General features: G+C 45.6%; 1 protein-coding gene across 1 annotated transcript in view; it reads left to right on the top strand.

Moving 5' to 3' along the window:
• The first annotated feature begins 12,655 nt into the window (after window positions 1–12,655).
• NGEF (neuronal guanine nucleotide exchange factor) overlaps window positions 12,656–27,127 on the top strand; it is a 78,873-nt gene continuing 64,401 nt past the window's right edge. The window contains exons 1-2 of the mRNA XM_061205965.1: window positions 12,656–12,917; window positions 16,346–16,460. Of these exons, the coding sequence (XP_061061948.1) occupies window positions 12,656–12,917; window positions 16,346–16,460 (377 nt within the window). The remainder of the gene's footprint in view (window positions 12,918–16,345; window positions 16,461–27,127) is intronic.

The raw sequence follows: 27,127 nt of genomic DNA, 5'->3' as shown, positions 1-27,127 counted from the left end.
TTATCAAGTTGAGGAAGTTTTCTTTATACGGTTTGTTGGATACTTTTATCATGAAGGATTGTTGGATTTTTGTCAAGTCCTAACTGATGCCAAATTATGGAGATGATCATGTAGTTTTGTCCTTTATTTCATTGGTATGGTGCATTACATTAATTGATTTTTGTGTGTTAAACCAACTGTGCATTCCAGGGATAAATTCTACTTGGTTATGGTGTATAATCTTCTTTATATATCAGTTTGCTAGCCTTGTCTTGAGGTCTTTTTCATCTATACTAATAAGAGATATTGGTCTATATTTTTCTTTTCTTGTGACACTTTTGTCTGGTTTTGTAATCTCTCCATTTTTTATGTTTGTGATGCCTCTTCTGGCCATTCTGTTTTACTGATTGACTACCTTGTGCCAGTACCACATTCCTTTTATTATTGTAGCATTTTATGATATTTAGGAGAAGTAGACTCTTTATTACCCATATTTCTCAAAAAGTTTGAGCTAATCTTGCCTATCTGCCAATCTTGCCTATGAACTTCATAATCATTTTATCAAAACATTCCAATGAGGGTTTTTTTAATTGGAATTTTTTAGTGGAATGGCACTAAAACTCTATATTAACTTGGTGAGAATTGACATATTTTTAATTTTCCATTTTCCCATCCAAGAAAAACCCATAGCTTTAGCGCTTCTCTAAAGATGCAAGCTCCTTCTATCGCCCAAGTTTTTCCTTTATATAGGTTGTATTTATATATACAATTATCCCACATTTTCTGGTTTTGTTTCTACTATGATTGGAAGCTCTCTATTTTCTTGTTATTGTTGACATGTAGTAAATCTATCCTATTCTGGCCCTGGGCTGAATTATTTGTAATTCCAATAGTTTAATTGGTTCTTTCGGCTTTCTAGGCATACAAATCACTGCAAATAATAGTTATTTCATCTTCCTTTCTGACAACATTTGTTTTATGTCTCATTACTTTGGCTAAACCCCCAAGAAACAAGTTAATAACAATGAGAGCAGCATCCTGCATTGACTTTTCAGCATCGCTGCATTTGAGATGTGCACAGTATTTTTTCTCATGATGAATTTTCCTTCTAGTTTCATTTTTAAGGTCTTTCCTGGAGATTCATGTTTAATTGTGTCACTAACCCACTGATATGCTATATTGTATTAAGACTGCCTAATGATTATGAAATTGCCTCTGTTTTATTAAATTACTCTGAGAATATTAATTAAAACATTCCATTTAACAGTTCATTCTTATTCTGTATCTGATTTTTGGGGAAATCTCAGTTTTTTAAGGTATAAACATAAAACAGCTTTATTTTTCCCTGTTATGGCTACCAGTTTTCTTCTGACCACGCTCACTACCCTGCTGCCTAGCAGGGCTCTCGGTGGCTTCTTGGTCAGATCCCATAACTTCCCTGTCTCCTTCAGTTTTTAGAAGTGTTTTTTTTCTGTATTTAAGATTCTGTCCTACTCATTTTTCCTCAAAAGATTTATCTATTTAATTTTCAAATAGGTTAATACATTGACATAACCTTTAAAAATCAAAAAATATTAAAAGGTATGTATTTTAAAGTCTGCCTCCCTCCCAATCCTATTTCCCATCTGCCCAAGCTCCCTCCTCTAAAAAAAAAATGTATACATGTAACTATTGACACTAATTTTTTGTAACTCCTTCCAGAAATTTTTAGGCGCATCCAAATAAATTTGAATATACTTTCCCTTTTTACACTGGTGGAAACATAATACTCTTCTGCCCTTTTGTTTTCTTGAGATAGCTTAGGATTCTTTCTTGATCAGTACAACTGCATCTTATTCCATTGATGGAAATGTTTAGACTTTTCTAATTGGTGTGATCAGTTCCTGATTGAAAGAAATCGTAGCATCTTTAATCTCTTTCTCCAAGACAGTGCTGCAGGGGGTCACCTGTACACGGGCCACTCCCTGCATCTACAAGGAGATCCATGGGCCAAATTCCTGCAGGTGGGATTGCTGGGCTAAGGCATACTTGCTTTTTACCTTGATAGAGGTTGCCAAACTGTCCCCATGGATATGGAATCAACGTAAAATCCCACCAGCAATGATGGGGGGAGGGGATGCCTGTTGCCCCTAGGCTTCACCAATCACTTTTCAAAGTTTTGATTTTTTTTTTTTTTTTTTTGCTAATATAATAAGTGAAAAAAAAGATCTCAGTATGTTTTGGAGTTCTTCTCTTCCTATAAGACATGGGGTTGAAAAATCTTTCACAGGTTCTTAAGAGGGATTCGTATTTTCTGTGAACTATCTGTTCACATCCTTTGCCCTTTTCAGCCGTGTTCAAATTTTCCAAAGTTCAACCTCAAACTATTCAAAGTTTCTCTCCCCTCCCTATAGCACAGGCTAGACTGTTTGGGGGGTGGGGGGTGGGAGACCTGGCCTGGAGACACCTCCACACGCTTCTCCCCTCCTCAGGGGTGGGGCAGGAAGCAGTGATCAGCAAGTCGAGGGCTCCTTCCTTGGCTGGCTGTCTGTCCACGGTAGCAGGCACCCCTCTGGTTCAGCCTGGCTCTGATGCCTCTGCTGATGCGGTATTCGAGGTGGTCTTGGGCTAGTGTTCAGCTGTACCTCTTCTGCTTTCCCTTCCTGCCCTCCTGGGAACCATCCCTCCCAGAGAGGCCACCATATCTCCCTCTGGTCCTATAGGTACATGTATGCTCCCAACCTTTTCTCCAGCTTGGGTATCCCATTGCTTGGCCAAGTGGCCACCTGGGCAGCCCCTACCCCTACCTCTTGCCGACCTCTGGGCTCTAAGGAACTTTAGGGAACTCTGGGATCTTCTGCGTGGGCTGCACTGAGCACCATGGAGAACAAGGATGAAGCAGGCATGCTTCATCTCCTTCTAGTACACACCAGGTCATGGTTCCTCCAAGCCCTACAGTGTGAGGCCCCTGTCCTCAGAAACCCTCCAACCCAAAGCTACCTCCAGTCATGCTCAGTGTATCCCCAAACCTCAGGAAGCACAGTTGAGGTGACGAAAAGGATGAGGCGCCATCACCCTAGGCTCTCAGACCCTCTTCCAGGAGACTCTGGAGCAGGCCCGTGGATTCCACAGCTCTGCGACTCCTGGCTGGGAGTCTCCCCTTCCTGGGTTTTTCCAAGGCTCCCTGGGAACCACTTTCCTCTTTGCATGGCATGTGGCACTCCAAAAGGCCAGGCTCTTCCCCTCTTCCTCTTCTTGCTTTATCAAGGTGGGGTGCTGGGAGGAGGCAGACCTCCTTCAGTAATCCCTCGGGGTGGCTTGCTGGCTGACCCAAGCTGCAGCAGAAATTTGAATAGAACTAAGCTCTGTTTGGCCTTAGCAGCAAGTCCAGAACAACAGGAAAAATCCTGCTCTACACCCTGTGCTGCTTCCATCACCTTGTTTTATGTCTCTCCTCTATGTATTTCCCTCCCAATTTTACCTTTTGACTTATAAACTGTGTACCTAGTTTTTAAGAACCTTAAAGCTCAAGCCAGCCATCAGTGATGCTTCTTAATCTTACTTAGAATCTTACTTAGAATCTTTAGCGGAGGAGCCTGGTAGTCCCCGCATAAACTCAATGCTTAATTTTAGCTTCCCCAGCGGGGTGGCTGTCTTCCTGTTGTAGGGCTGCACTGGTATCTGGTGAGAAGTGGGGAGCTGGGGTTAACTTGAGCTGTCATCTTACCCAAGAGTTCTTTCCGGTCTTCTGATGATGAAGGACAAATTCCCAAACGCCCCACACGTGCCAGAAGGAGAGTGGGAAAGAGCTTGCGGAGCAGACATCAAGCAACGGGGGAAGGTTCCTTTCCAGGCTGTTCCAGCTCCGAGACCCCGACAAGGGCCTGCCCCTCCAGCAAGTGGTGATATGGCTGGGGTTTCTCATCCTCCACCACTCACTCTCCCTGACTCTCATTTCCCAATTCCTTGCTGCCTGCTTACACTGAACACCCACTGAAGGGGTGACGACCGCCAAAGAATGAACTACTTCATATTGTACTCAGAGCATTTTGGTTCCTTGAAGAGCTGATTTAAAAATTCCATTGTCAGCAACTTTTCTGTAAAACTAAAGTAAAAGGTTTATTTTTTTTTAAGTTTCATTATCTGAAGTTGTTCTGCCTTCCCTTGTGCCTTCCACCACCTGTAGGTGCCACCTGGTGTCCTTTCAGCTGACCCTTTCTTTCTTCCATTGCCCACAGGGATGCTGCTCAATTGTGCTTTGACCTCTGCTCCTTTATGCTTGTTGCTAACTGTTTTTTGCCAGCAGGGATACCTAGTTTGGTTTTTTAGCCTCTGGCTTTCTTCCTCCCTCGTGTTGCAGATTATGTGTGTGTGTGGATGGATGGATGGATAGATAGATAGGTGGATGTATAGATGGATAGATAGATAGGTGGATGGATGGCTAGATAGATAGGTAGATAGATGATAGATAGATAGATAGATAATAGATAGATAAATAAATAGGTAGATGGACAGATAGAGAGTTGCATGCGTGTACATGTCCCACCACTCTCAGGCATTTAAGTACCACTGTGTAAAAAAGAAATGCACTCACCCTCTCTATACCACTGTCCAGTTCCCAGGTTTAAAATTAATTTCACTGATTTCTGTTGCATCATCGGGAAAAGGAGTGCTGTTCACACTTGATCTATCACAATCCGTTTCATCCTGCACACGAGTTTTGTCACTGTGTCTAACCCACTTCCCATCTTGTGTGTGTGGCCTGGGCTGCTAGGATGCAGTGCTAATGGTGGCACAGCGGGAAGCGGGCGGCCCCACAGGGATGCAGCAGCCTCGCAGCTTTGAGAAGACTCTTTATCTCACGGTGTTCCAGCGTTCTTGCCTCTAAAGAGATGGTTGTTTGGATCAGACACTGTTACTGTTAAGTCGGTGCTCAGCGAGTTGTTAATGAGTTGTTACCGTAATTCGCACCCAGCCTTCCAGGTCAACTTCTGCTCGGCTCAACCCCTATCACGAAGGACCATTTTCAAGTCCAGCTTCCTGCCACGTGTGCCCTCTCTCTGATCTCAGGTCCAATGTCTCCCTCAAACTCCTGCTTCCTTTCCCAGTGTATCACTTCAACAGCCTTAAAGGAAAACCAGGGTTCCTTTTGGGCTTTCTCCCTCTTGAGCCAAAAGAGAGTCAACAAATCTGGTTCGGAAGCTCTGCATCCCGTCATTCCCCCGGGCTCGCTCCCTGGCTTCCTTCAGGCCTCTGCCCAAACGTGCTCTCGGAGAGGCCACCCGACTGAACCTAACCACCCCTGCCCCACCCTGCCCGTCCCCTCCCCGGCCGTTGTTTCTATACACTTGCCTTTCCCATTCGCTCTGGTCTGGGTCTTGGAAGGACTGCCCCCCCCAATCTCCTGAAGCCAAGGCCCCCCCAGTGTGGCCACCACACAGCTGGAGCTTGGTCCCAACTCCCCTTCTCCTGCTGCCTTTCTGATCTGGCCTCTCCCCCACCATTGTTCTCCAATTTCTGAATTTCCACTTCAGATTCTCCCAGGCTCCTGCTCTCTTTGTGTCTCCCATTCCCTTCTTCTCCTCTGTTCCTGCAGAGAACACCAAAACGCTCCCAGCGGCATCTCCAGGGGCAAGGCAACAGCCGTCTTCCTTGTGGTTGGCTGCTTTTCCCACATTTTCTATAACTGTCATGTGTTACATTTGGGATTCTCACAGTGAAAGTCGTCCTGACAGCAGAGCAGCTTCTGGGGCAGATTGCCTAGCTCCTTTCCTCGCTGGGGCTTTTCTACCAAACCAGAAATCTCATGTGGTTTCTCTGCTGCCTAAAATCTTCCTCACTAGCTTTCTTTCTTTGCTCTGGGGAAAGAAAGAAAAGAAAAGGAAAGGAAGGGAAGGGAAGGGAAAGGAAGGGAAGGGAAAGGAGAGGGAAAGAAAGAGAGACAGAGGGAGAGAGGGAGGGAGGAAGGAAGGAAAGAAAGGAGGGAGGGAGGGAGGAAAGGAAAGGGAAAAAAAAAGCCTTTGTTGTTTATAGCTCAAGGCAAACACTGCCATTTACCGGGGAGGAGTCTAAGTACCAATTCCAGGACAGGAATGAAATGATGCAGGTGAGCTGGGATGAGCCAGGCCTGCCTCCCTCTTAGGGGCCCCATCTCACCTGGCCCTGGGTCAGTGCACTGAGGCCCTTCCTGTTGTTACGTCACAGCTAAGGGGTCTTCATTCTCCCACCCCTTTCAGGCCACGTTTGCCAACCACATTCCCCCGGCCCCCTGCGTGGACGGCTAGCACCGCCCGGAGTCACAGCGCCCTGGCTCCTCGCTGGAGATGAAGGTGGTCTTCAGTGTGGTCCTGTTGAGAATTTTTCCCAAGTGTTCCTGCCTGGAGCTGCCAGGGTCTCCCCCTGCTTAACCCCTGCTCGGCTGAGCCCAAGCTCAAGCATAAGGCCCGGCTCCAGGCACTGACCTTGAGCAGCCCTTTAGGATGCTCTGACTGGAGTGAGAATAAAGCTCCGCCCACCCCCACCCCCCAGGGCTCCCTGTGATCTGTTCACCACAACCCTTCCCTGCAAAGGGCCTTCCACTGGCCTCCTTGTTCACTGCCTCTCTGCCCTGTAGTATTTGTTCCCTTCTGTAGCACCTTTAGCTTCAGGAAGGCAGGACCAGGTCTTACTGGGCCATCCCAGCACCCAGAGAGACCGTTCAGAGCAGGGGCCAGCTCTCTCATCTAGAGCCTAGATGTGCTTCATCCTCTGGCCCCTGGGGAGGGCTCTTCCTCCACATCCTCTTGTTTTCCACCATCCCTCCCTCCCCCCACTTCTTTCCCTTGTAAGAGGCAGAAGGGGACAGTGGAAGGACAGCACCTGCTTCAGGCCCCCTCCCCTCCTCCTGACCCCTCCCCCTCTTCCTGCCCCAGCCCTGCTCTCCATCAAGACTTCTGTCTGCCTCTGACCTGTGGCGATGCCGTGCGGACCGGGCCAAAGCGAAGGGCAGAACAGGGCTGAGCGCCCCAGGGCCCCCTCCCACACTTGTCGCGGGCGCTGTGGTTTTGCTGCACTAGGACCTTGCTCAAGGCTGGTCCTTGGACTCACAGCCCTGCATCCTGGGCCCCACCTTGGACCCCCTGAGTCAGGAGCTGCATTCTAAGAGCCCCTGCACATGAGCGCCTGTGAAGCCCTGGTCTAGAGGATGCATTTCCTCCTGCCCACCATGCCGTCCTCCGCCCCCTCCCCCAGCATCTGGCTGGCGTGGTCACAGCTGGGCTTGCAGTCAGCTCCCCACTCCCCTCCCCCACCACCTACTCCCATGGATTCTGACCTCCCAGGCAACTGACTCATGCAGGGAGGCCCCCGGCCCTCAGCCCAGTGCTGGGAGGTCCAACTGCAGCTCTTGACTCATGTGCCGGAAGCCACATAGCTAGCACGGACAGAGAAGACTACAAGCCCAGCTCCCGCCTTCATTCACCCAGGCCAGCCTTCAGCCAGTCTTTACAACAGCATCTTTTGACCACATCACAGGTTCGCCCAGCAAACAAGCCAGACAGATGTGGTGTGACATTTGCTGCACCATATACCAGCTGTGCGATCCTGCACAAGTTACCAAAGCTTCCTTATCTATGAATGGTGCTAATTATCCCATCGACCTCACGGAGGTCATTCATGCCTGTTCACTGTTGTAAGCAACACATGTTTACAGAGTGCTGTTGTGTGCCCTGCACCAGGAACAGCAGTGAACAAAACAGACCGAGTCCTGCCCTGCTGGAGCTTCCTAACAAGGGAATGTGGGCAGACATGGAAATGAAGATGTGTACACCATGCCAGCAGGTGCCAGACATGGACAACATGGCAGCAACGCTTGATGATGAGTGAATGAACAAAGGAACGAATGAATACTGTGCAAATGCAGTTCTGCCATAAGCCCCCCTTCCAATCACAAAGCCACTCCCATGCACTTCCAGCCTGAAGCCACCTGAAACAGTAAGACATGGGGCTTAAAGCTACTGGGAGTTTAAGAAAAACATTAGAAGATGGGGGAGGGCTGTCAGGCTTTCCAGCAGTTAATGGATATAGAAGAATTGTAGCGATTGTAAACATATTGCAGATGTAGAACACATTTGCCTGGAATAGGCAGTAATTGAGGTGGAATCAGAGTTGTTTTTCCAGGTTTCACAAATTGTATGTGTGCGTGTGCGTGTGTGTGCGTGTGTGTGTGTGTGTGGTGTCTTAAGGATGGCATACATTTTCTCAAGGTTTCAGAGCCCCCTCAGTTAAAGAAAATGATAGAGACATTTGGGAGCAATCCCCAGGGTTCTTGCCACCACTCAGAGCTTCCCTCTGAGGGCTCTCTGAGTCTCCCCAGATCACAGAATTTGAGAGTTGGCTAAGGAGCCCCCAAGAACACCCACCCAAAACCATGTTTCCTGGCCAGGAAACTGAGGCCCTGACTTGCCCAGTGTAAGTAGGTGATCACAGGCAGCAGGAAAAGGAGATTTGCACCCAAGTCCCCTGACTCCCAGACGAGTGCCCTTCACAATATATTGTGTTGGCTTCCATGAATTCATAACACTGGCGATCATTACTGTTGCAACCGGGCTGGGTGGCAAATTCTTCACGCCAACCAAAGGAAGCCAGACGCCAAAGGCTGTAGTTCCATCTACACAACAGTCATGAAAAGGCAAACTGGAGGAACAGATACAGATCGGTGGTCGCCAGGGGCTGGGGGCAGGGGAGGGGCTGACCACAGTGGGGCACAAGGGAACTTTGGGGTGATTGAATGTCCTGTATCTCAACTGCGGTGACATGAACTGTATGTGTTCATCAAAACTCAGAACCATACACTTAACAAAGGCACGTTCTACTGTACATAAATTATACCTTAATTTCTTTAAAGCAGCCTAAAATAATAATGGTGATGATAATGATCATAATAATAACCTTGAATGCCAAAAAACAGTACGTGTTCAGGGCCGCAACATGGCAGGGCCTTCAAGATACCCCGTGGTCAGAGCAGGGGATGTCCTGTTTGTAACCGTCAGGCAGCCTCAGCCAAGGATTTCCAACTGCAGACTTTCCTCCTGGGAGGTTTTCCAACTGCACGTCCCTGAAACCAGTGTGCTCCAACCCCAGGCTGGCTTCACTCCCACGCCACACCGGCCCGCCCAGTCACCCTGGCCCGCCACTGCCACTGGGACGGTCCCCCTCCCTGCTCGTCCCCAAACCACCTTGAGTCAACAATTCTGTCATTCCTCTAACACATCTTCCGCATCCCCGCCCCCATCTGCTACACCTGGGTGATACACCTGTGTGATGCCTCCCAGCCCTGCCTGCCCGGAGCTTCCGGGATCCCACTATCTCCTCACTCACAGTCATCAAGGATGCGGTAGGAACTCCCCAACCCAGTTCAGAGACCTCCTCAGACTGGCCCCAACACATAATTAACTCCTGCATTACCTGCCCACAGGATCCCTGCCCACTTACTGCCCCCAGATCGATTCTAAGCTGAGAACAGCCTCAGTATCAGAGTCTGAACCCAGCTCGGAAGCCCAGAGGGCAAGGGAAAAGAGAAGATGTCAGGGGCATAGGTCAGAGTCACTGAGCCCTAAAATCCCAACAGTCTCTGTTTGGACACCTCCAGTGACGGGGGATTCACTGCTACCTTCGGACAGCTCTGAAGTCCAAAACTGAAGTCTGTCCTCGCCCACGGTACTAATTCCACACTCTCCTGTCCCATGCCCGAGAGGGTGTATGTGTGGCGACCTTGCCCTCGTCACTCCCGGGTCTTCTCTGCCCGTCCACACTGCCCCCTTTTGGATGGGCAGGTTCTCACCAGAGCATAGAGCAGGGGTCCCCCGCTCATCTGGCCAGGACAGCATCCTCCCAATCTCTCTCGTTCCACAACGTGATCCAAAAACAGTTTAGCTTTTTTTTGTAGTTGCATCTCCTCGCTGACTCAGGTTAAACCTGCTTTCAATGAAAATCGCCCACCCTGCCCACTAGCTGTGGGTTCCTCGTCGCGTTTGTAACAAGCAATGTCCTCCCAGGTGCTCCTGGGAGGGGTGTCCTACTAATTGTCCAGCAACCTAAATGTGATCTCTTAGTCACTGCACTCTCCTTTCTGGCCACCAGAAATTGCAGGCTGACTCGCCAAGGGAAGTCTGGATTAGCCAGCAGAATGGGACATGTCCAACAGATCCCATAGTGCATACCCAGCATTTATGGAAAAGGACATGGATGCTGGGACTGCAGGGACCTTGCTGGGGTCACACAGCTGACCTTGACAGCGAAGGAGCTTCCCAGGCCCCCACAAGCCTGGCAGTGCCCCTGCCCCCAACCAAGCTGCCTCAGGGCAGGACCCTGTCTTAATGCTTCTCAATCTCTAACACCTTAATGCTCGGTTCTCTAGGCTGATTATTCTTGGGCAGGTCATTACTCGAATATCACCAGACCTGCAGGCAGGGAGGACAGGAGGCCATGTCCCAGTGTGAACCTTCTACTCTGCAGAAGACCAGAATGGTCTTGGATCCTCAAATGTCTCCTGACCAGAAAGTCTGAATTCCTGCCTTAGATAAACAAGGATATTCTCTGCCTGGGGGTGGGGGAAACCCACGCCCCTCCTGAATATTCTAAGATCACCTGACCAACTGCCCTGAAATCCTGGTGTGTGTTCGGCCTGGGGTCGTGGGGAAGGGAAGGGTTTGAGCACTCACCCATGGGGAACTCCACAGGCGGGGCTTGGGGTAGCCAGGGAACCTGGCTGTAAGTAGAGGGGTGCAGTGGGAAAGGGGGTGTGCTCTCAAGTCCAGGCCCCATTCTTTCTGTTTTGCTCAAGAAAGCAGAGACAGAAGAGGTGGTTCTTCATGTGGTTCTTTCCTGAGTCTCTAAGTCCTTCGAGAACATGATAGCGGTTCTGGACCCGAAATCAAGAAGAACGTATATACACATACACACGCAGCCTCTGCACCCAGTTTACATCCCCCCTAAACCTCCACAGAACCCACGGGACCCCAGGTTCTAAGTGGGTGGGGAGCCACAAAGAATTCCTAGCTTGGCTCCCCTGTCTGGCAGCCCCCTACCAGCTTACACCTCATTCGAAGGACACACATGGTTCACTCCACTCTAAGACCCCTACCCTAGAATAAGGCCTGTGTTGGGAGGAAAAAGGGGTTTGCCTGGCAGTCCTGGTGTGTTCCTAATACACCCCTTTTTCCTATGAAAAGTGTCCTGGTTCAGATGCTCTATCTTCTATGGTCACCCCAGAGGGAGGTAACCATTCTGTTACTCCAAAGCCTGGGATAGCTGTGGGATGAGGGAGGGCTTGTCCTTCCCGCAGCTGCCGTACAACATCATCCTATCAGAGAGGCCACTAAGCCACCAACCAGACTTGACCCCCAGTGGACGGCAAGAGGTTTGTCCTCGCAGGATTTAAGACCTCCCATTTCTAAAAAGGGAACCCTCCTACACTGTTGGTGGGAATGTAAGTTGGTATAGCCACTATGGAAACAGTATGAAGGTTCCTCATTACCATATGATCCAGCAATCCCACTCCTGGGCATATATGCAGACAAAACCCTAATCCAAAAAGATACATGTGCCTCTATGTTCATAGCAGCGCAATTCACCATAGCCAAGACATGGAAACAACCTAAATGTCCACCAACAGATGAATGGATAAAGAAGACGTGGTACATATACACAATGGAATGCTACTCAGCCATAAAAAATAACAAAATAATGCCATTTGCAGCAACATGGATGCAACTAGAGATTATCGTACTAAGTGAAGTAAGTCAGAAAGAGAAAGACAAATACCATATGATATCACTTATATGTGGTATCTAAAATATGACACAAATGAACCTACCTATGAAACAGAAACAGACTTACAGTCATAGAGAACAGACTTGTGTTTGCCAAGGGGGAGGCAGTTGGGGGAGGGATGGAGTGGGAGGTTGGGGTCAGCAGATGTAAGTTATTGTATATGGAATGGATAAACGACAAGGTCCTACTGTATAGCACAGAGAACTATATTCAGTATCCTATGATGAACCAGAATTGAAAAGAATATTAAAAAAAAGAATGTATATATGTATAACTGAATCACTTTTCTGTACAGCAGAAATTAACACAACATTGTAAATCAACTATACTTCAATTAAAAAATAAATAATAATCTAAAAAAAGACTTCCCATCTCTAAATTTACTGTCCTGGGACCTGTCACTCTCTAATAGCCCTTCCTATTCTTCCCACGACTCTTTCTTTTTGTGGCCATACATCTTCCTTTCCCTTGCTTTGGTTTCCTGGAGTTCCCCTCACCATTTTTGCTACCCTCTCTTGATTTATTCAGCAAATGTTTACAGTACTTGAAAGTTAGTTACACGAGACACTTTCAGCATTTTCCCCACAAGTGTTGCCTCTGAATAGAATTAACAACCCTCAATTATAAAATGATACATGAATGCATCCAAATTGCAGTGGTTAAACTGTAATTTTCATTGACAAAGATGTGGTCGCCAGGATGCACAGATTATTTCAAATTTCCTCAAATCTGAATGGGAGTGGAATTCCATACTCTGGCATCTTTAGCCTGATGACAGTGACTGAAAACTGTTCTCTTTCTATTCTAGAGCACTCAAAACCAGGGACAATTGAGAGAGGTTATTGTTCTCCAGTCATTCTGCTGAGAAACAATTGGACTTGATTCCATGGAGACCAGGGACTCTGAGGGTTTGGGAAAGCCCCAGAAGAAATCAGTGAATGGTTCGTGGGAGATTGATGAGCCGGCCAGTGTGAGACCTGAGGTCCTCTCAGAAGAGAGGACGCCCCATGCCGATCAGGAGATGCAAGACAAAGCACCCCATTACTACACCCTTACCCAGAGAAACTCCATCTTCAATCGCACTGTGAGACACAGAAGCAAAGGCAAAGCCAGAGGCACTCCCGAACAGAACTGCGGACACCTGGCAGGTCAGTACCAGGGACGACTGTCACAGCTGCTCCTGGACATCCAGTTGGAGTCACTGGGGCTGAAAGGCCCACTTAAATGAAAGCAGAATAAAAGGCACTGAAAATGAACAAGGACAGGGTCAATAAGGTGGAACATTTTGAAGCCCTTATCCAAAGAATTCAAATTCCCCCAATAAGATGATGTGGATACTTCAGGAGAAAGTGTTCACCCAAGTGATACAATAAGACTGGCTTCTCTTAAAAGAGCCATCTTGTTCCAGGACTCAGTAAACCCCCCAGATTCCATGCATTCTAGAAGGGAGGCTTGCAGTTGTCTATGTGTAAGGATATCTGGGAACACGAGTTTCTCTCCTAACATGAGGTTCTATCCTGTTCTCTCACCATCACCATGATAGCTAGAGTTTCTGTTGTCCTGAAAATATGAGAGATTAATACCGTGGGAATAGCCTTGCAGCAGGATCCCTTAATCTTTTAAACCAGTTCCTAGCACATTTTATCTGCTCAAAGCATATCTGTTGAGCAGAATAGGACCAGAAACGTTTACAAACGGGGGTTGTCAGAGCTGAGCCTCCTTCCCCTGTGACTTGCCCACGTGGCTGAGTGGGCAGCATGCTGCGGTTGTGGACCGTGTGACAGTTTCTTAGCCCCTGGGGTAAGGCAGCTGTCACTGGACAGATAGCATGCTGCCCCATGTGTGCTGGGGAGACATTAACTGGTTCAAAAACTTTTATTAAACTCTATCTAGTAGCCTTTTGCCACATGTTAAACCACCCTTAAAACCTAGAGACGGGACAACAATATTTATTATTTCTCTTGATTCTGGGGGTTGACTGGGTGGCTTCTCTGTCTGGGCCACTTTGTCTGACCTCTGCAGTGAGCTGGTGGCTCATCTGGGGTTGGAAGGTCAAGGACAGCCTCTCTGGCCGCTAGCGAGCTGGTTGGTCCACGAGGGCCTCACCTGGGCTGTTTGTCTCTGCTCCACATGTGGCTCATCCTCCAGGAGGCTAGCTTGGGCTTGTCCACACGGCAGCAGGGTTCCCAGAGGGCAGGAGCAGAAGCCTCCAGGTCTTGAGACCCGGGGTCAGAGCCGCACAGTCACTTCTACCACATTCTATCTGTCCACGCAGCTCACAGGTCCAGCCCAGATAAAAGCAGATGGAGAAATCAACTCCACTGCTTGATGCGAGGAGCAGCAAAGAAAGCATGGCTGTCTGCCACCTACCACAAACATAGAATTTTGTGTTGAGTACCGTGTGAAGCAAGAGAAATACAGCAATGGGAACACTATAGCCATGGGAGCGGGGTGGTTGGTACATTATATTACTCTCTCAACTTCTGTGTATGTTTGAAAATTTCCATAAGAGTTAAAAGCATACACACATGAATAAGTGGAAGTCTCTGCCCTTGAGAAACCCAAAATATTGTAATGATGTCATTTTACTGCAAGCAATGTGGCAAAGTTTATAAGAGAGGTAAAGGCAAAAAAACTAGACCCTCTGGAAGGGTTAGGAATGATTCCCCCAAAGAAGACGATATTTTAGGTGAGCCCCGAAGGATGCATTAGGACGTGGCCGGAAAGAACAGCAGCTAACTTGGCTGAGCACTTGTGGGTACTTATTGGCTAAGATAGGCAGGCATTTCAAGGCAGTTCTTACCATACCCATTTTACAGATTAAAAAAAAATAACCAAGGCCCAGAGAAACTGAGTTGCTTACCCCAAATCACACAGCTAGTGAGCGGTATGGCTTGATCTAGAGTTCAGATTCTCCCAGTGCCAGAACCTGTGCAGATGGAGAAGGGGGTTAGAGCAGCTCTGTCCAGCAGAAATGTAATGCAAGCCACATACGTCGTTTAAAATTTTTTTACATTAAAAAGTAAACAGAAATGAGTAAAATTAATTTTAACAATGCATTCTATTTAACCCAATACATCCAAAATATTATAATTTTATCCTATAGTCAATAATCGATATAAAAATTAGTAATAAGATATTTTACAGTCTTTTGTGGTACTGTTTTTGAAATCTGTTGAGTATTTTGTATTTATAGTCTCTCTCAATTTGCATACTAAATTTTCATTGGAAATTCTTGATCTGGATTTAGATTTCATAAAATGTGCAGTCAAAGTAGTTTACAGCCAGAGAAGTTATTAAATGTACAGCCAGAAAAGTTAATCAAAGTAGAAACAATCCCCAGATTACTCCAAATGTCCTCAAAAGTTTTCCAATAATGAAACTATCAGTTTTTACATTTAAATTTAAATTAACTTAAGTTTTAAAAAAATGAAGAATTTACTTTAGTCACATGAGCCACATTTCAAGTGTGTAATAGCCCCACGTGGCTAGCGGCTACCCCATCGGACCTTGCAGGGTTAGAGCGTTGAAAGCAGAGAGAAAAGCAGAATCAGCTGCCCAAAGTCGGGGTGGGGGACGTTCTGAGCAGGAGAAAAGGTGGGTGTGGGGCTGTGTCTGAGATGAGGCTAGAGAGGGAAACGGGGTTGATGGGGAGAGAGCCTCAAGTTTGTCGCCTCCAAGACGAGTGGAGGCTGCCGACGCCAGTGTAGACACCGGGGCCACGGCATGCCCTGCCACAGCCAAAGATGCCATTTATGTTCAGACCATAAATACTCTCATCAGACTCGCAGTTTTATTTGTAAAGTGACTTCCTCATTTCAGCTCCCTGGAGTTAACTCTCAAGACAGCCCAGCATCCCCTGATTCAGGGTCCAAGGAGAAAACACTGTTCTGCTGAGGAACAGACAGAACAGGCCACCCAGCACCGGGCTTCTCCGGTCCACCCCCTAACAAGGAAAGAAGGCTGGCGCTCTGGGTTCACGGTTTGTGATCTGGGTCTGGAAAGTGAGGACAGTCCCCATCTCATCTGCTAAGGGGTGTCCTTTCAAAGTCATACGAGAATATTAACTAACAACCACACCTATGGTTGATCTGACACTCTAGGGCAGGTGACTTATTATTTAATATCTATTAGGACACAGAAATTGTAAAGTTAGATGTTAAAAAACTGATAAGTTGCAAATGATTTTTGTCCAGTAGAAATGATAACACCAGTGGTTACGGTTCTATTGTCCTCTAAGACATTAACCAGGTTTGTATCCAAGTTTTCAAGCTCATTTCTGATTTTCTTTTTTCCGCTATACATGCATGTATGGATGGATGTGTGTATGGATGTATGTGTGGCTATGAGGTTTCTCATACCATAATTATGATTGTCATAGTGATGGCGTTGCAGGTCACTGAATACAGCACAAAAAGTGGCAAACTCCCCTTTGGGGGCATGAGAGGAAGGACACCCCTCTTCACTTCCTTCCCCTCTCACGGTGACAGTTGCTACTGTCCTAGTCTCATAGAGAGAATTGCCTGAAAAGGGGAGATGCACATTCGTAACTCCCTCCATTTCTCACATGTCACAGATTCACTGGAAAATGGGAACTCTGTAACTGAACCCCTGAACTTGAATTTCCCCCGGGGCAGAACTCAACCCTGGAGAATACCAACACAGACAGACCTAGGAGCCAAGAGAGCAAGGTGAGAGACAGCAAATCATGAGGGGTTGGTTCATGAAACAATGTAACAAGGGTCGCTCTGCAGAGTCTTGACAGGGCTACAAGGGTGTCTTGTGTTTAAAAAATAATAATAACTTTTAGTTGTTCATGTTTTTAAAAACTCCCATTTTTTTTTAGATTCCATATATATGCGTTAGCATAAGGTATTTGTTTTTCTCTTTCTGACTTACTTCACTCTGTATGACAGACTCTAGGTCCATCCACCTCACTACAAATAACTCTATTTCATTTCTTTTTATGGCTTTTTATGGCTTTTAATATTCCATTGTATATATAACCTAGAGGGGTGGGATAGGGAGGGTGGGAAGGAGGCTCAGAGGGAGGGGATATGGGGATATATGTATGCATATGGCTGATTCACTTTGTTGTACAACAGAAACTAACACAGTATTGTGAAGCAATTATACTCCAGTAAAGATCTATTAAAAATAAATAACTAAATAAATAAATCACCCTCAGAGCTCTGAGTAGTGCCTCAGTTAAAAAAAAAACAAAAAAAAAAACTCCACAATTTCCTTTAAAAAAGATAAATAGCTCCACTGTTACTCTCCTGTCACAAAACTAGGAAACTTTAGATACTAAACACATGAAGAAGTAGAAAAGAAAAATCACTGCATCATCACCACCCAGAGGTTTTTATGTGTTGTAACTGTTTTGTCTTTTTTTCTATATGTTTTATGCATATTTTCTCTTCATAAAATGGGATCTTATATACATGCCATCTTGAAACCTACTTAACAATACAGGCAAACTTCAGAGATATTGAGGGTTTGGTTCCAGATCATCACAATAAAGTGAATCTTGCAGCAGAGCAAGTAGCATGAATTTTTTGGTTTCCCAGTGCATATAAATGTTATGTTTACACTACACTGTGGTCTATTAAGTGTGCAATAGCATTATGCCTAAAAAATATACATACTTTAATTTAAAAATACTTTACTGCTAAAAAATCCTAACCGTCATCTTACAACACAGGGTTGCTACAAATCTTCAATTTGTAAAAGAAAAAAAAAAAAAACCTACCCAATATCTGCAAAGCACAATAAAGCAAAGTGCAATAAAACAAAGTATTCCTGTATATCATGTCACTAAATATTTTTCTACATCATGATTTAATGGCTATAAAATAATCTATAGAATGGTTGGATTGTGATTAATTAATCATGCTCCTGTTGTTTGGATGCTTGGATATTTTATCAGTTGGGACTGAATTTAGCTGCTTGTAACCAAAAAACCCAAATAACACAGCCTAACAAGGCAGAGGTCTATTTGGTTCTTGTGTGAAAGAAATCTGGAGGATTGTGACAGCAGCTTCTCATGCCATCAGGGACCCAGGCTCCTTCTAGCCTCTTCTCTGCCATCTGTCAAAATGACTGCCAGAGCTCCAGCCATCAGAGCCTCAGTTTAGGTGGAGGGAAGGAGAAAAGCGGAGGACAGGGGGACACATGCCAGCCTCGTCTGCCCTCCTTTAAGGAGTTTCCCTGAAGCCTACTCAACAATTAGTGGCCAAATTGGGTCTTATTGGTCAAAACTGGGTCACATGGCCACCTCCACCTGTAAGGAAGCTGAGAAATGTGTGTTGCTTTTAAATCAAGTCTGTTTCTGCCCCAAATAAATTGGTTCCATAGGAGAGAAGAAAGGGGAGTGGATACAAGGGAAGCGGCAGCAATCTCTGACCTGAGGGTGTTTCACATTTTGCTATTTTTTAAGCCACACTATGATAAATATTACTGTGACAAAATCCTGAAGCCAATCCCTCATTATTTCCTTAAGTTAAATTCCTGGAAACTTCACACTCTACAAATCCCTGGGTAGTTATGAGAAATAATGTTCCCATATCTGCACTGGGGAAGCATGAACTGGGCCACCTGTCCCACCAAGAGGTGGTGAGGCACCCCTTTGCTTCATGACATTACTTTGCCCATAGGGCCTCGATTTATATAGAGATATAGTAACAAGGACCTATTTTACTGACATGTAATTATATGTTAGGGGCAACTGCTTCCTGTTGTGTCTGATTTGGCTCTGATAAATCTCAGGAACCAAACACAACACAATCAATGTCCGACCACCTACACAGGCTACTCCAAGAGAAAGTGAGGTTGCCCTTGTCGAGGGGTACCAAGGGTGATGGTACAAGTATTTGACAAGCAGGACCCAGCGCTGGAGCAAGGGTCCCAAAAGGGCAGAGGAGGGGCCCTTGGGAGCAGTGGTTCAGGAAAATGGCTATTTCCCAATCAGCACATAAATGTTTTCATATCTTAACACTCAATAAAAAAAAAAAACAGGGTAGGGGTAAGGAGAGTGGCTGCTGGGTTTTGCTTGGAGGGAATTGTTGGGGTGCCCTGAGTTGTCCGCTTCTCCCCAAGGGGGCCTCCTCCTTGTATTTGTAAGGGATCCCCAGAGAAACAGAGCCAACAAGATATAGAGAGAGACAGAAAGAGAGAGAGAGAGAGGGAGAGAGGAAGACAGAGAGAGAGAGAGGAAGAGAGAGGGAGAGATTCATTTTAAGGGACTGGCTCCCACAGTTGTGGAAGCTTGCTGACTCCAAAATCTGCAGGGTGGGCCGGCAGCTGGGGACTCAAGGAACAGTTGTCATTTGAGTCCATAGGCGGCTGCTGGCACAATCCCTTTTAGACCTCCAACTCTTTGGATGAGGCCCACTCACATTAAGGAGGGTCCTCTGCTTTACTCAAAGTCCACTGATTTAAGTGTTAATCTCATCCAGAAAACACCTTCACAGAAACATGCAGAATAATGTTTGACCAAATATCTGAGCATCATGGCCCAGCCAAGTTGATAAATCAAATTAACCATCACACCTCTCACCTTAACCCTGGTGAGGGGGGCTTCAAGAGAGGGAGGCCTTGGAAATTTCAAATCTGGGGGATACAAAGACTGGAAACATCTAGAGGTGAGCTGGCTGACAGCCTGCATGGGAGGCGAGGGGAGCAGGGCTGAGCAGGGAGTGAGGGGCATCTACACCAAAGGCAAGGCAGAGGTATGTGTTTTCTGGAGAGCAAGTGTGGACCTCAAGGAAAGGAACCAGCTCTGAACCACTGTGAAAAGAACTCCACCCAAAAGACTTCCTGCTAGGGGCCAGGTGAACCTTGGCAGAAAGTGGCTGCAGGAACATGGGGCGTCCTAAGTGGCCAGCTTGAGAGCTTTGCACATGCCCCAAAACTGCAGTCAGAGGCCCCTGGCAAGGTATCTCTGAGGAGCCCCTACAATTGCCCCACTTTCAGGGCCCAAAGTGCAGCTAGGGGGACAGGGAGAAGACAGAGCATGAAGCAGAGGCTTCCCAGCTGTGGGAGGCCTGGATGGGGAGAAGGAGTTGGAGTTTTGAAATAGCTTTCAGGTGCACTTTTTATACCCAGCAAAAGAGGCCATTTGTTTATAAGCTAAGAGTGACCGGAAAAACTTTGCATGTGGTCTGCCTGCGATTTCACCCAAGGCTGGGCAGGCAGTACCAACCCACAGAGCGGGCTGAAGTGGGGAGTTGAGGGGAAGATGAGAGCCCTTTCTGTCTGCTCCCCACTGAGTCGGTTTGGCTCACAGAAGTCACCTGTGCTTCCTTCCGTCTTGGGCTTAGTGAGGACAGAGGTTTGGGGGAGCATATCTAGGTCAGTCTCAGGAGCCCCAATGTGACACTTGTTTCTATTATGTTTTCTGAGCTGGATTTCTATGGCCAGGCAGGTCACAAGGTACTTATGGAAAAGCTTTCTAGTCAAAAACCTCCTGCTGGGCTGTCAGGCTCCCACAGCTTTGAGTTACTGCTTTTATAGGTAAAGTTCCAAATATGAGTTTCTCCTGGGAAACATTACCATTCGACAGTTAATATTTATCAGATCTTTATTTGTGTAAAGTAATTTAATCTCTGCTCTTGCCCACGTCTCTTGTGTCCCTATCTTTATATACTGTGTGCCTCATGTAAAGTGCCATGGTTGACCCTGAGCATCTCTTGTTCAGTTTCCATGGTCACTTTCCCAATGCTGTTAGCCATCCATTCCTGTTGAAATCCCCTTTGCTCTAAGCCAGGAAAATAATTCACTACCTCCTTGCTGATTTGAGTGTATAAATGCAAGATTCTGATCTAAATTTGACCCCCCCCAAAAAAAGGAAAAAAAGAGAACCCTACATTGTACAAAGACTGGAAGCAACTGAAGGAGGACTAGAGTGTTATGCTGGGCCCCAAACATTTTACCCCTCTTTTTTGTAATTGTCACTATAGTAAATGCTTTCATAAAGGCAATTTTAATAGTACTTATTAAAGGAAATTTTACATTACAATAAAATGTACAAATCTTGGATATATAGCTTGATGAATGCATTAGTCAGCTTGGGCTGTCATAACAAAATACCATAGACTGATGGTTACAGAAATTTGTTTCTCACAGTTCTGGAGGCCAGAAGTCCTGGATCAAGGTACCAGCATGGTCGGGTTCTGGCTTGCAGACAGCCACCTTCTCGCTGTGTCTTCACACAGTGGAGAGGGAAAGTGAGCTCTGGTCTTTTCCTCTTCATGGGGCCCCACCCTCCCAAAGACCCCATCTCCAAATACCATCACACTGGGGGTTAGGGCTTCAACATATGAATTTGGGGCGGGGGGGGGATACAATTCACTCTATAGCAATGAACGTTTACATACATATACACCCACTTGACCATCAACCAGACCAAGATCTAGAACATTAGCCATGAAGCTAAGACCCTTTTCCTATGAATACCCATCCCTCTCAGACAGAACCATCTTCTGATTTCTATCACTGTTAGATTAATTTTGCTGGCTCATGAACTTCATAAAAATGGGATCACACAGTGTGTCATCTATAGTGTCTCTCTTACTTTGCTCAACATAATATTTGAGATTCATCAATGTGTGTCTATCAGATTGTTCTTTTCATTGCTGAGAAGTATTACCACAATTTGCTTATCCGTCCTTCTGCTGATGACTATTTGGATTATTTCTAGTTTCAACTAATATAAAGTTGCTACGAATGTTCTTAGACAAGTCTTTTTGTGGATGTGTGTACTCATTTCTCCAGAGTGTGTACTCAGGAGTGGAAGTGTTGGGTCTTACGATAGGTGTTTATTTAATGTTATTAGAAACAGCCAAGTAATTTCTCAAAATGATTGACTATTTTATGCTGCTACTTTACACTCCTATCAGCAAGATATCAAAGTTCCGGTTGCTCTAGATCCTCATCAATGCTTGGAATTGTCAATCTTTGTAACTATATCCACTCTAATATATTGTGGTTTCTCACTGTGATTTTAATTTTTATTTCCCCAATGACTCATGATGTTGAGTACCTTTTCATATGTTTGTTGGCCATTCATGTACTTCTTCTGTGAAGTTCTTATTCAACTCTTTTGCCCATTTATTATTATTTTTTTAAATTGTAGGATTCCTTATGTATCTTGACCACAAATCCTTGGTCAGATAAATGAATTGCAAATATGTTCTACCAGTCTGTGGCTTGTCTTTTAATTTTCCTGTTTTTTAAAGAGCAGAAATTTTGACGAAGACTAACATCAATTTTTTTTCTTTTATTGTTTGTCCTTTTCCATTTTAAGAAAGATTTGACTACTTCAAAGTAAAAGATAGTCTCCTATGCTTTTCTTATGGATGTTTTATACTTTTAGCTTTCACATGTAGGTCTATGGTCCATATGGATATCCAGTTGCTCTGGCATCATTTATTAAAAAGACCGTCTGTTTCCCCCGATGAATTGCATTGGTGTTTTGTTTGGTTTTGATTTTGTTTTTCCGAAAATCCACTGACTGCAGACACATGGGTCTTTTCTGGACTTCTATTCTGTTTCATTGATCTAATTGTCTTTCCTTATGCCAGTATTACACTGCTTAAATACTGTAGCTTTATGCTAAGTTTTAAAATCTGGTAGCGTAAACCCTCCTACTTTGTTCTTTTTTAAGACTGTCTTGGCTATTTTAAGTCCTTTGCATTTCCATATAAATTTTAGAATCAGTTTGTCAATTTATATTCTGAAAAAAAGTCTGCTAGGATTTTGGTTAAGATTGCATTATCTCTATAGATAAATTTGGAGATTATTGACACCTGAAGATTGAACAATTTAAGGTACCAATCTATGAACATGTCCTAATTTTCCATTTATTTAGATACTCCTTAAATTAATCCAGCAATGATTTTATAGTATACTATAGAAGATTTACACATATTTTAATTATATTTGTTTCTATGCATTGAATGGTTTTCATCCTATTTTAAATGTCTGTGTTTTGTAATTTCATTTTTCAATTGTTTATTGGTAGTATGCATAAATACAATTAATTTCTGCATGTTCGCCCAGTATCATGTGACCTTGATAAGTTCAGCTGTAGTTCTGTTTGTATATTCCTTTGGATTCTCCGCACACACAATCCTGTCTTCTGTGAATAAAGATAGTTTTAATTCTTTCTTTCCAATCATCATGCCTTCTATTTGTTTTTTCTTGTCTTATTGCACTGATGAGGACTTCCATTATGATATTGAAAGAAGTAGTGAGAGTAGGAATCCTTATCTCATTCCCTGGTCACAGTTACTTTGATTGCAAAGATCAGAGCCTACTCAAATTTGTTCAAGTAAAAGAGGCATGTGGTAAGGATGCTGGAATCCCAAAGAATCCAAATAAAAGAGATGAAGCCCAACTCTATAGGAAGGGAAAAGCCATTAGGAGAGCCACTTTCTCCTCTTCTCAGGGGCCATGGGGCCCATTCCTCTCTGCTCTGTGGACTGCTTTATTCTCCTGCTCTCTTCTCAGACCAGCTTCTCCTGCTTGTCACATTGCACATGACCCAAAATGGCAGCCATAGCCGATATGACCTTTCAGCTTGGCTCTCCACAGTCAATGGGGATTTTTGTGTCTCTACGACAGAATTTCTAAGGAAAAAAATTCTGGTTGGCCATCCTTGGGTCAGGTGTTTAGCTCTGGACCAATCAGCTAAAAGAATAGGAGGCAGGATTAATGAGGTCATTCCCACTTCAGAGGAAACTGTGTTGGGGAGAATCTTTGAGAAGTATGTTAAGGAGAGCCAGGCACCCAAAATGTATCTCATGTAATTAGAGTCTGGGCTTCCCACACGAGGGAATGCCAAAGGGGTCTTGGCTGAGGTGAGAAGCAGCAGAATGGAAGTTAGAGCAGTAGGGGCTGGAGGCTAGATTAGAGGATTAACGTCTTCTGAGACCCAGATGGCCAAGGAACCAGTCCTCCATTTGCTAGAAGTTTGGGTGGTGCTGATATGAAGCATGTGATGTTCTTCTTAGTGGTCAGTGCCTATCCCCAGAGGTTCTAGAATTGTCCACAGCTCACCCAAGGGTGTCCTGCAAGTCCTCTTCCATATGCCCACAAGCAGGGGGTTCATGGTGCTGCTGGGCAGTGCAGCAGGAGGGGAACACAATTACTATAGACAGATGTGCTAGCAACAGGAGTACAGGAAGGGAACTAATGTCTGTTGAGGGTCTTTATGTGTGCTATCGCTTTAAATTCTCTTACATTATTCCCATCTCACAGATTAGAAAACTAAGACTCAAAGTTAGTAAGTAGCCTGAGGTGGCACAGCTAGTAAGAAGAGAGCCAGACCAGGAACCCAGAGGCTTAGACTCCACACCCCATGACCTCCCACTTCCCAGGCTGCCCTGGATGGAGGTATTGCCAGGGTAACTTGGCTGTGAGAAGGAGGGTGTTACAGTTAACCTGCCCACAGTGGGCAAAGCCCAGAGGCACCCCCAGTCCGTCACCAGATTGGTCCCTTCAGGGTCCTCTCAAGTCAAGATGTTATAAGTTGGGTCTTTACTGTAGATGTAATGTCCCAGAAATCATTTCATATCATAAAAGTACCAAATTGATAAATACAGATTCACACATATGAGAAAAGAACTCAAATGTGCTTTGATGAATTGACATTTCTATATAAAATTAAACTACATTATAAAATTTCACATGGGGCAATTTTTCGGCAGGCTGATGCTTCTTAAAATATTTGTCCACTGACCTTCCCACTGAAAATGCCTTTGTCTTTTCCTGGCAGTGCCCTGAGGGAATTGCAGGAGTTTCTAATTGTTCCAAGGATCGTCAGCCTGTATTAAGCATTAGAGTCACCCCAGGGTTAACACTCGCGGGGCAGCCAGGGGCAGCCTCACTCAGTGTTAACAGCTCTGCTCTACTTGGTCCAGCCAAACCTTCCTAATTATTAAATATTGTGACTATTATCCCTGGATCCATGTCCAAAATGATCATTGCCATGAAATCCCTCACTGCCATTAAAGGCTCATGCATGGCACTGTGAGTCTTTGAATGCTGATACGAGGGAGGGACCAGTTTCCATATTGGAAACTGTATATGTTTCCATGGAAATATACAAGTTCCATGTATTGTAACCCTGGGGGCAGCTTGTCAGATGTTCATAAATGCTAGTTTGGGTTGTCACTAGGAGAGCCTCACAGTCTTTACAATCTGTAAACACAAGAAAGAAATGTTGACTCACTGCAGATTGGCGGCTGTCTCTTTGATTCAAGGAAGCTGTTTTGGGTTTTGCCATTAGTCAGTCATTTGGGGCAATACAGGAGCTGAAGAAATGCAGCCTGACTCTAATCAGCCTCTAGAGCTATCAGTTTATAAGAAACACAGGAGCGAGAGGAACCAGTAAAACACACTGCAGTCGCAATCAACAAAATCCAGACAAGACGGATGACCCAATTTCTTAACATAGTACAAGGAGAAAACAAGAAAGTGAAGTAGCGATTCAAAGGTTCTCAAGGAAAAAACAAGAAAGTGAGGTAGCGATTCGAAGGTTCTCAAGCAACATCAACCAACTGCAACACGTAGACCTTACTTGAATCCTGTTTCAAACAAACACTGTGTCCCTTTTCTGGGATGGAAAGTTTCAAAGACAATCAGGGAAATTTGAACATGGATCAGATGTTTGATGATACTAAGAAATTATTAATTTTTTAAGGCATGTTAAAGGTATTATGGCTATTTATAAAGTCCTTTTCTTTTAGAGATACATTCTGAAATATTTTGGATGAAATGGATATGATGTCTGGGATTTGCTTCAAAATAATGCAGGCCCAGGAAGGCATGGGTAGAGTAGGGATGAAAGAAGATAAGCCATGAGGTGGTTAGGAATCCACCTGCCAATGCAGGGGACATGGGTTCAAGCTCTGGTCCGGGAAGAACCCACATGCCGCAGAGCAACTAAGCCCATGCACCACAACTTCTGAGCCTGCGCTCTAGAGCCTGTGAGCCACAGCTACTGAGCCCGCGTGCCTAGAGCCCGTGCTCCACGACAAAGAGAAGCCACCACAATGAGAAGCCCGCGCACTGCAACGAAAAGTAGCCCCCGCTCGCTGCAACTAGAGAAAGCCCGCACGCAGCAACGAAGACCCAACGCAGCCAAAAATAAATAAATAAAATTTAAAAATTAAAGGGACTTCCCTGGTGGCACAGTGGTTGGGAATCCACCTGCCAATGCAGAGGACATGGGTTCGAGCCTTGGTCCGGGAGATCCCACATGCCGCGGAGCAACTAAGCCCGTGCGCCACAACTACTGAGCCTGTGCTCTGGAGCCCGCGAGCGACAACTACTGAGCCTGAGTGCCACAACTTCTGAGCCCGTGTGCCACAGCTACTGAAGCCCGAGCGCCTACAGCCCGTGCTTCACAACAAGAGAGGCCACCGCAATGAGAAGCCTGCGCACCGCAACGAAGAGTAGCCCCCCTAAAAAAAAAAAGAGTAGCCCCCGCTCACCGCAACTAGAGAAAGACTGCGTGCAGCAACAAAGAGCCAACACAGCCAAAAGTAAATAATCAATCAATAAATTTATTAAAAAAAAGGAAGATAAGCCATGAGTCTTTAACTGTTGAGCTGGTGATAGGTATTTGGGTAGTTCATTATACTTTTCTGTCTACTTTAGTGTATGTTTGAAATTTTCCATAATAAAAAGCTGACTTTTTATTATATTTTTTGAGAGCTTATTTTTAAAAAAATAAACAGGCAGAAGTGGAAGTAGAGAGGCCCTTCAGGCCCTACCCCAATCGCCCTGCCTGTGTCCCCTTTTCCAGGCAGTTGGGCAGAATCATCAGCCCCTACCACTGATCTGGTGGTCTAGGGGACGTCGTCTGTAGGCTCCCTGAAGGCAGGACCATGCCAAGTTTTGTTCCCCCTGAGCACTTCGCACATGCCTGACTCACCAGGAGCACTCAATATTTGCAGAGGCAGGGAGGCTCCCTGGGCAGAGGTTGCAGCCTGGGAACTTGACGACCCCTTGAAGGCACACCTGTGCAAACTAGTCCAGCAGTGGCCCAGGACTGCTCAGACCAAAGCTCTCACAAAGCCAGGTCACAGTGTCACCGGGATAGGTAAATACTGCAGTCCTGGCAGGAATGCAGCAGCTCTAATGCGGAAGGGTTTGCCTGCCCCCAGCTGCCTTCTGGAGATAACCCACTTCTCCAGCTCCCCCAGTAAGACAGGAGACCCAGTACCCTCAGCAATAAAAATGCAAATGGAGCATCATCCGTTAACTTCCTCTCCGGCATCCCTCTACCTGGGCACTGGCTAAGCCCAGGAGTGCCCACCCCTTCTGTGCAACGTGAACAAAGGACACTGCC

Source organism: Eubalaena glacialis, chromosome 1 (assembly GCF_028564815.1).
Source record: "Eubalaena glacialis isolate mEubGla1 chromosome 1, mEubGla1.1.hap2.+ XY, whole genome shotgun sequence".
In the NCBI taxonomy this organism is placed as follows: domain Eukaryota; kingdom Metazoa; phylum Chordata; class Mammalia; order Artiodactyla; family Balaenidae; genus Eubalaena; species Eubalaena glacialis.
Note: the sequence above shows the minus strand (reverse complement) of the source record. Positions and strands in the feature narration are given on the sequence as shown.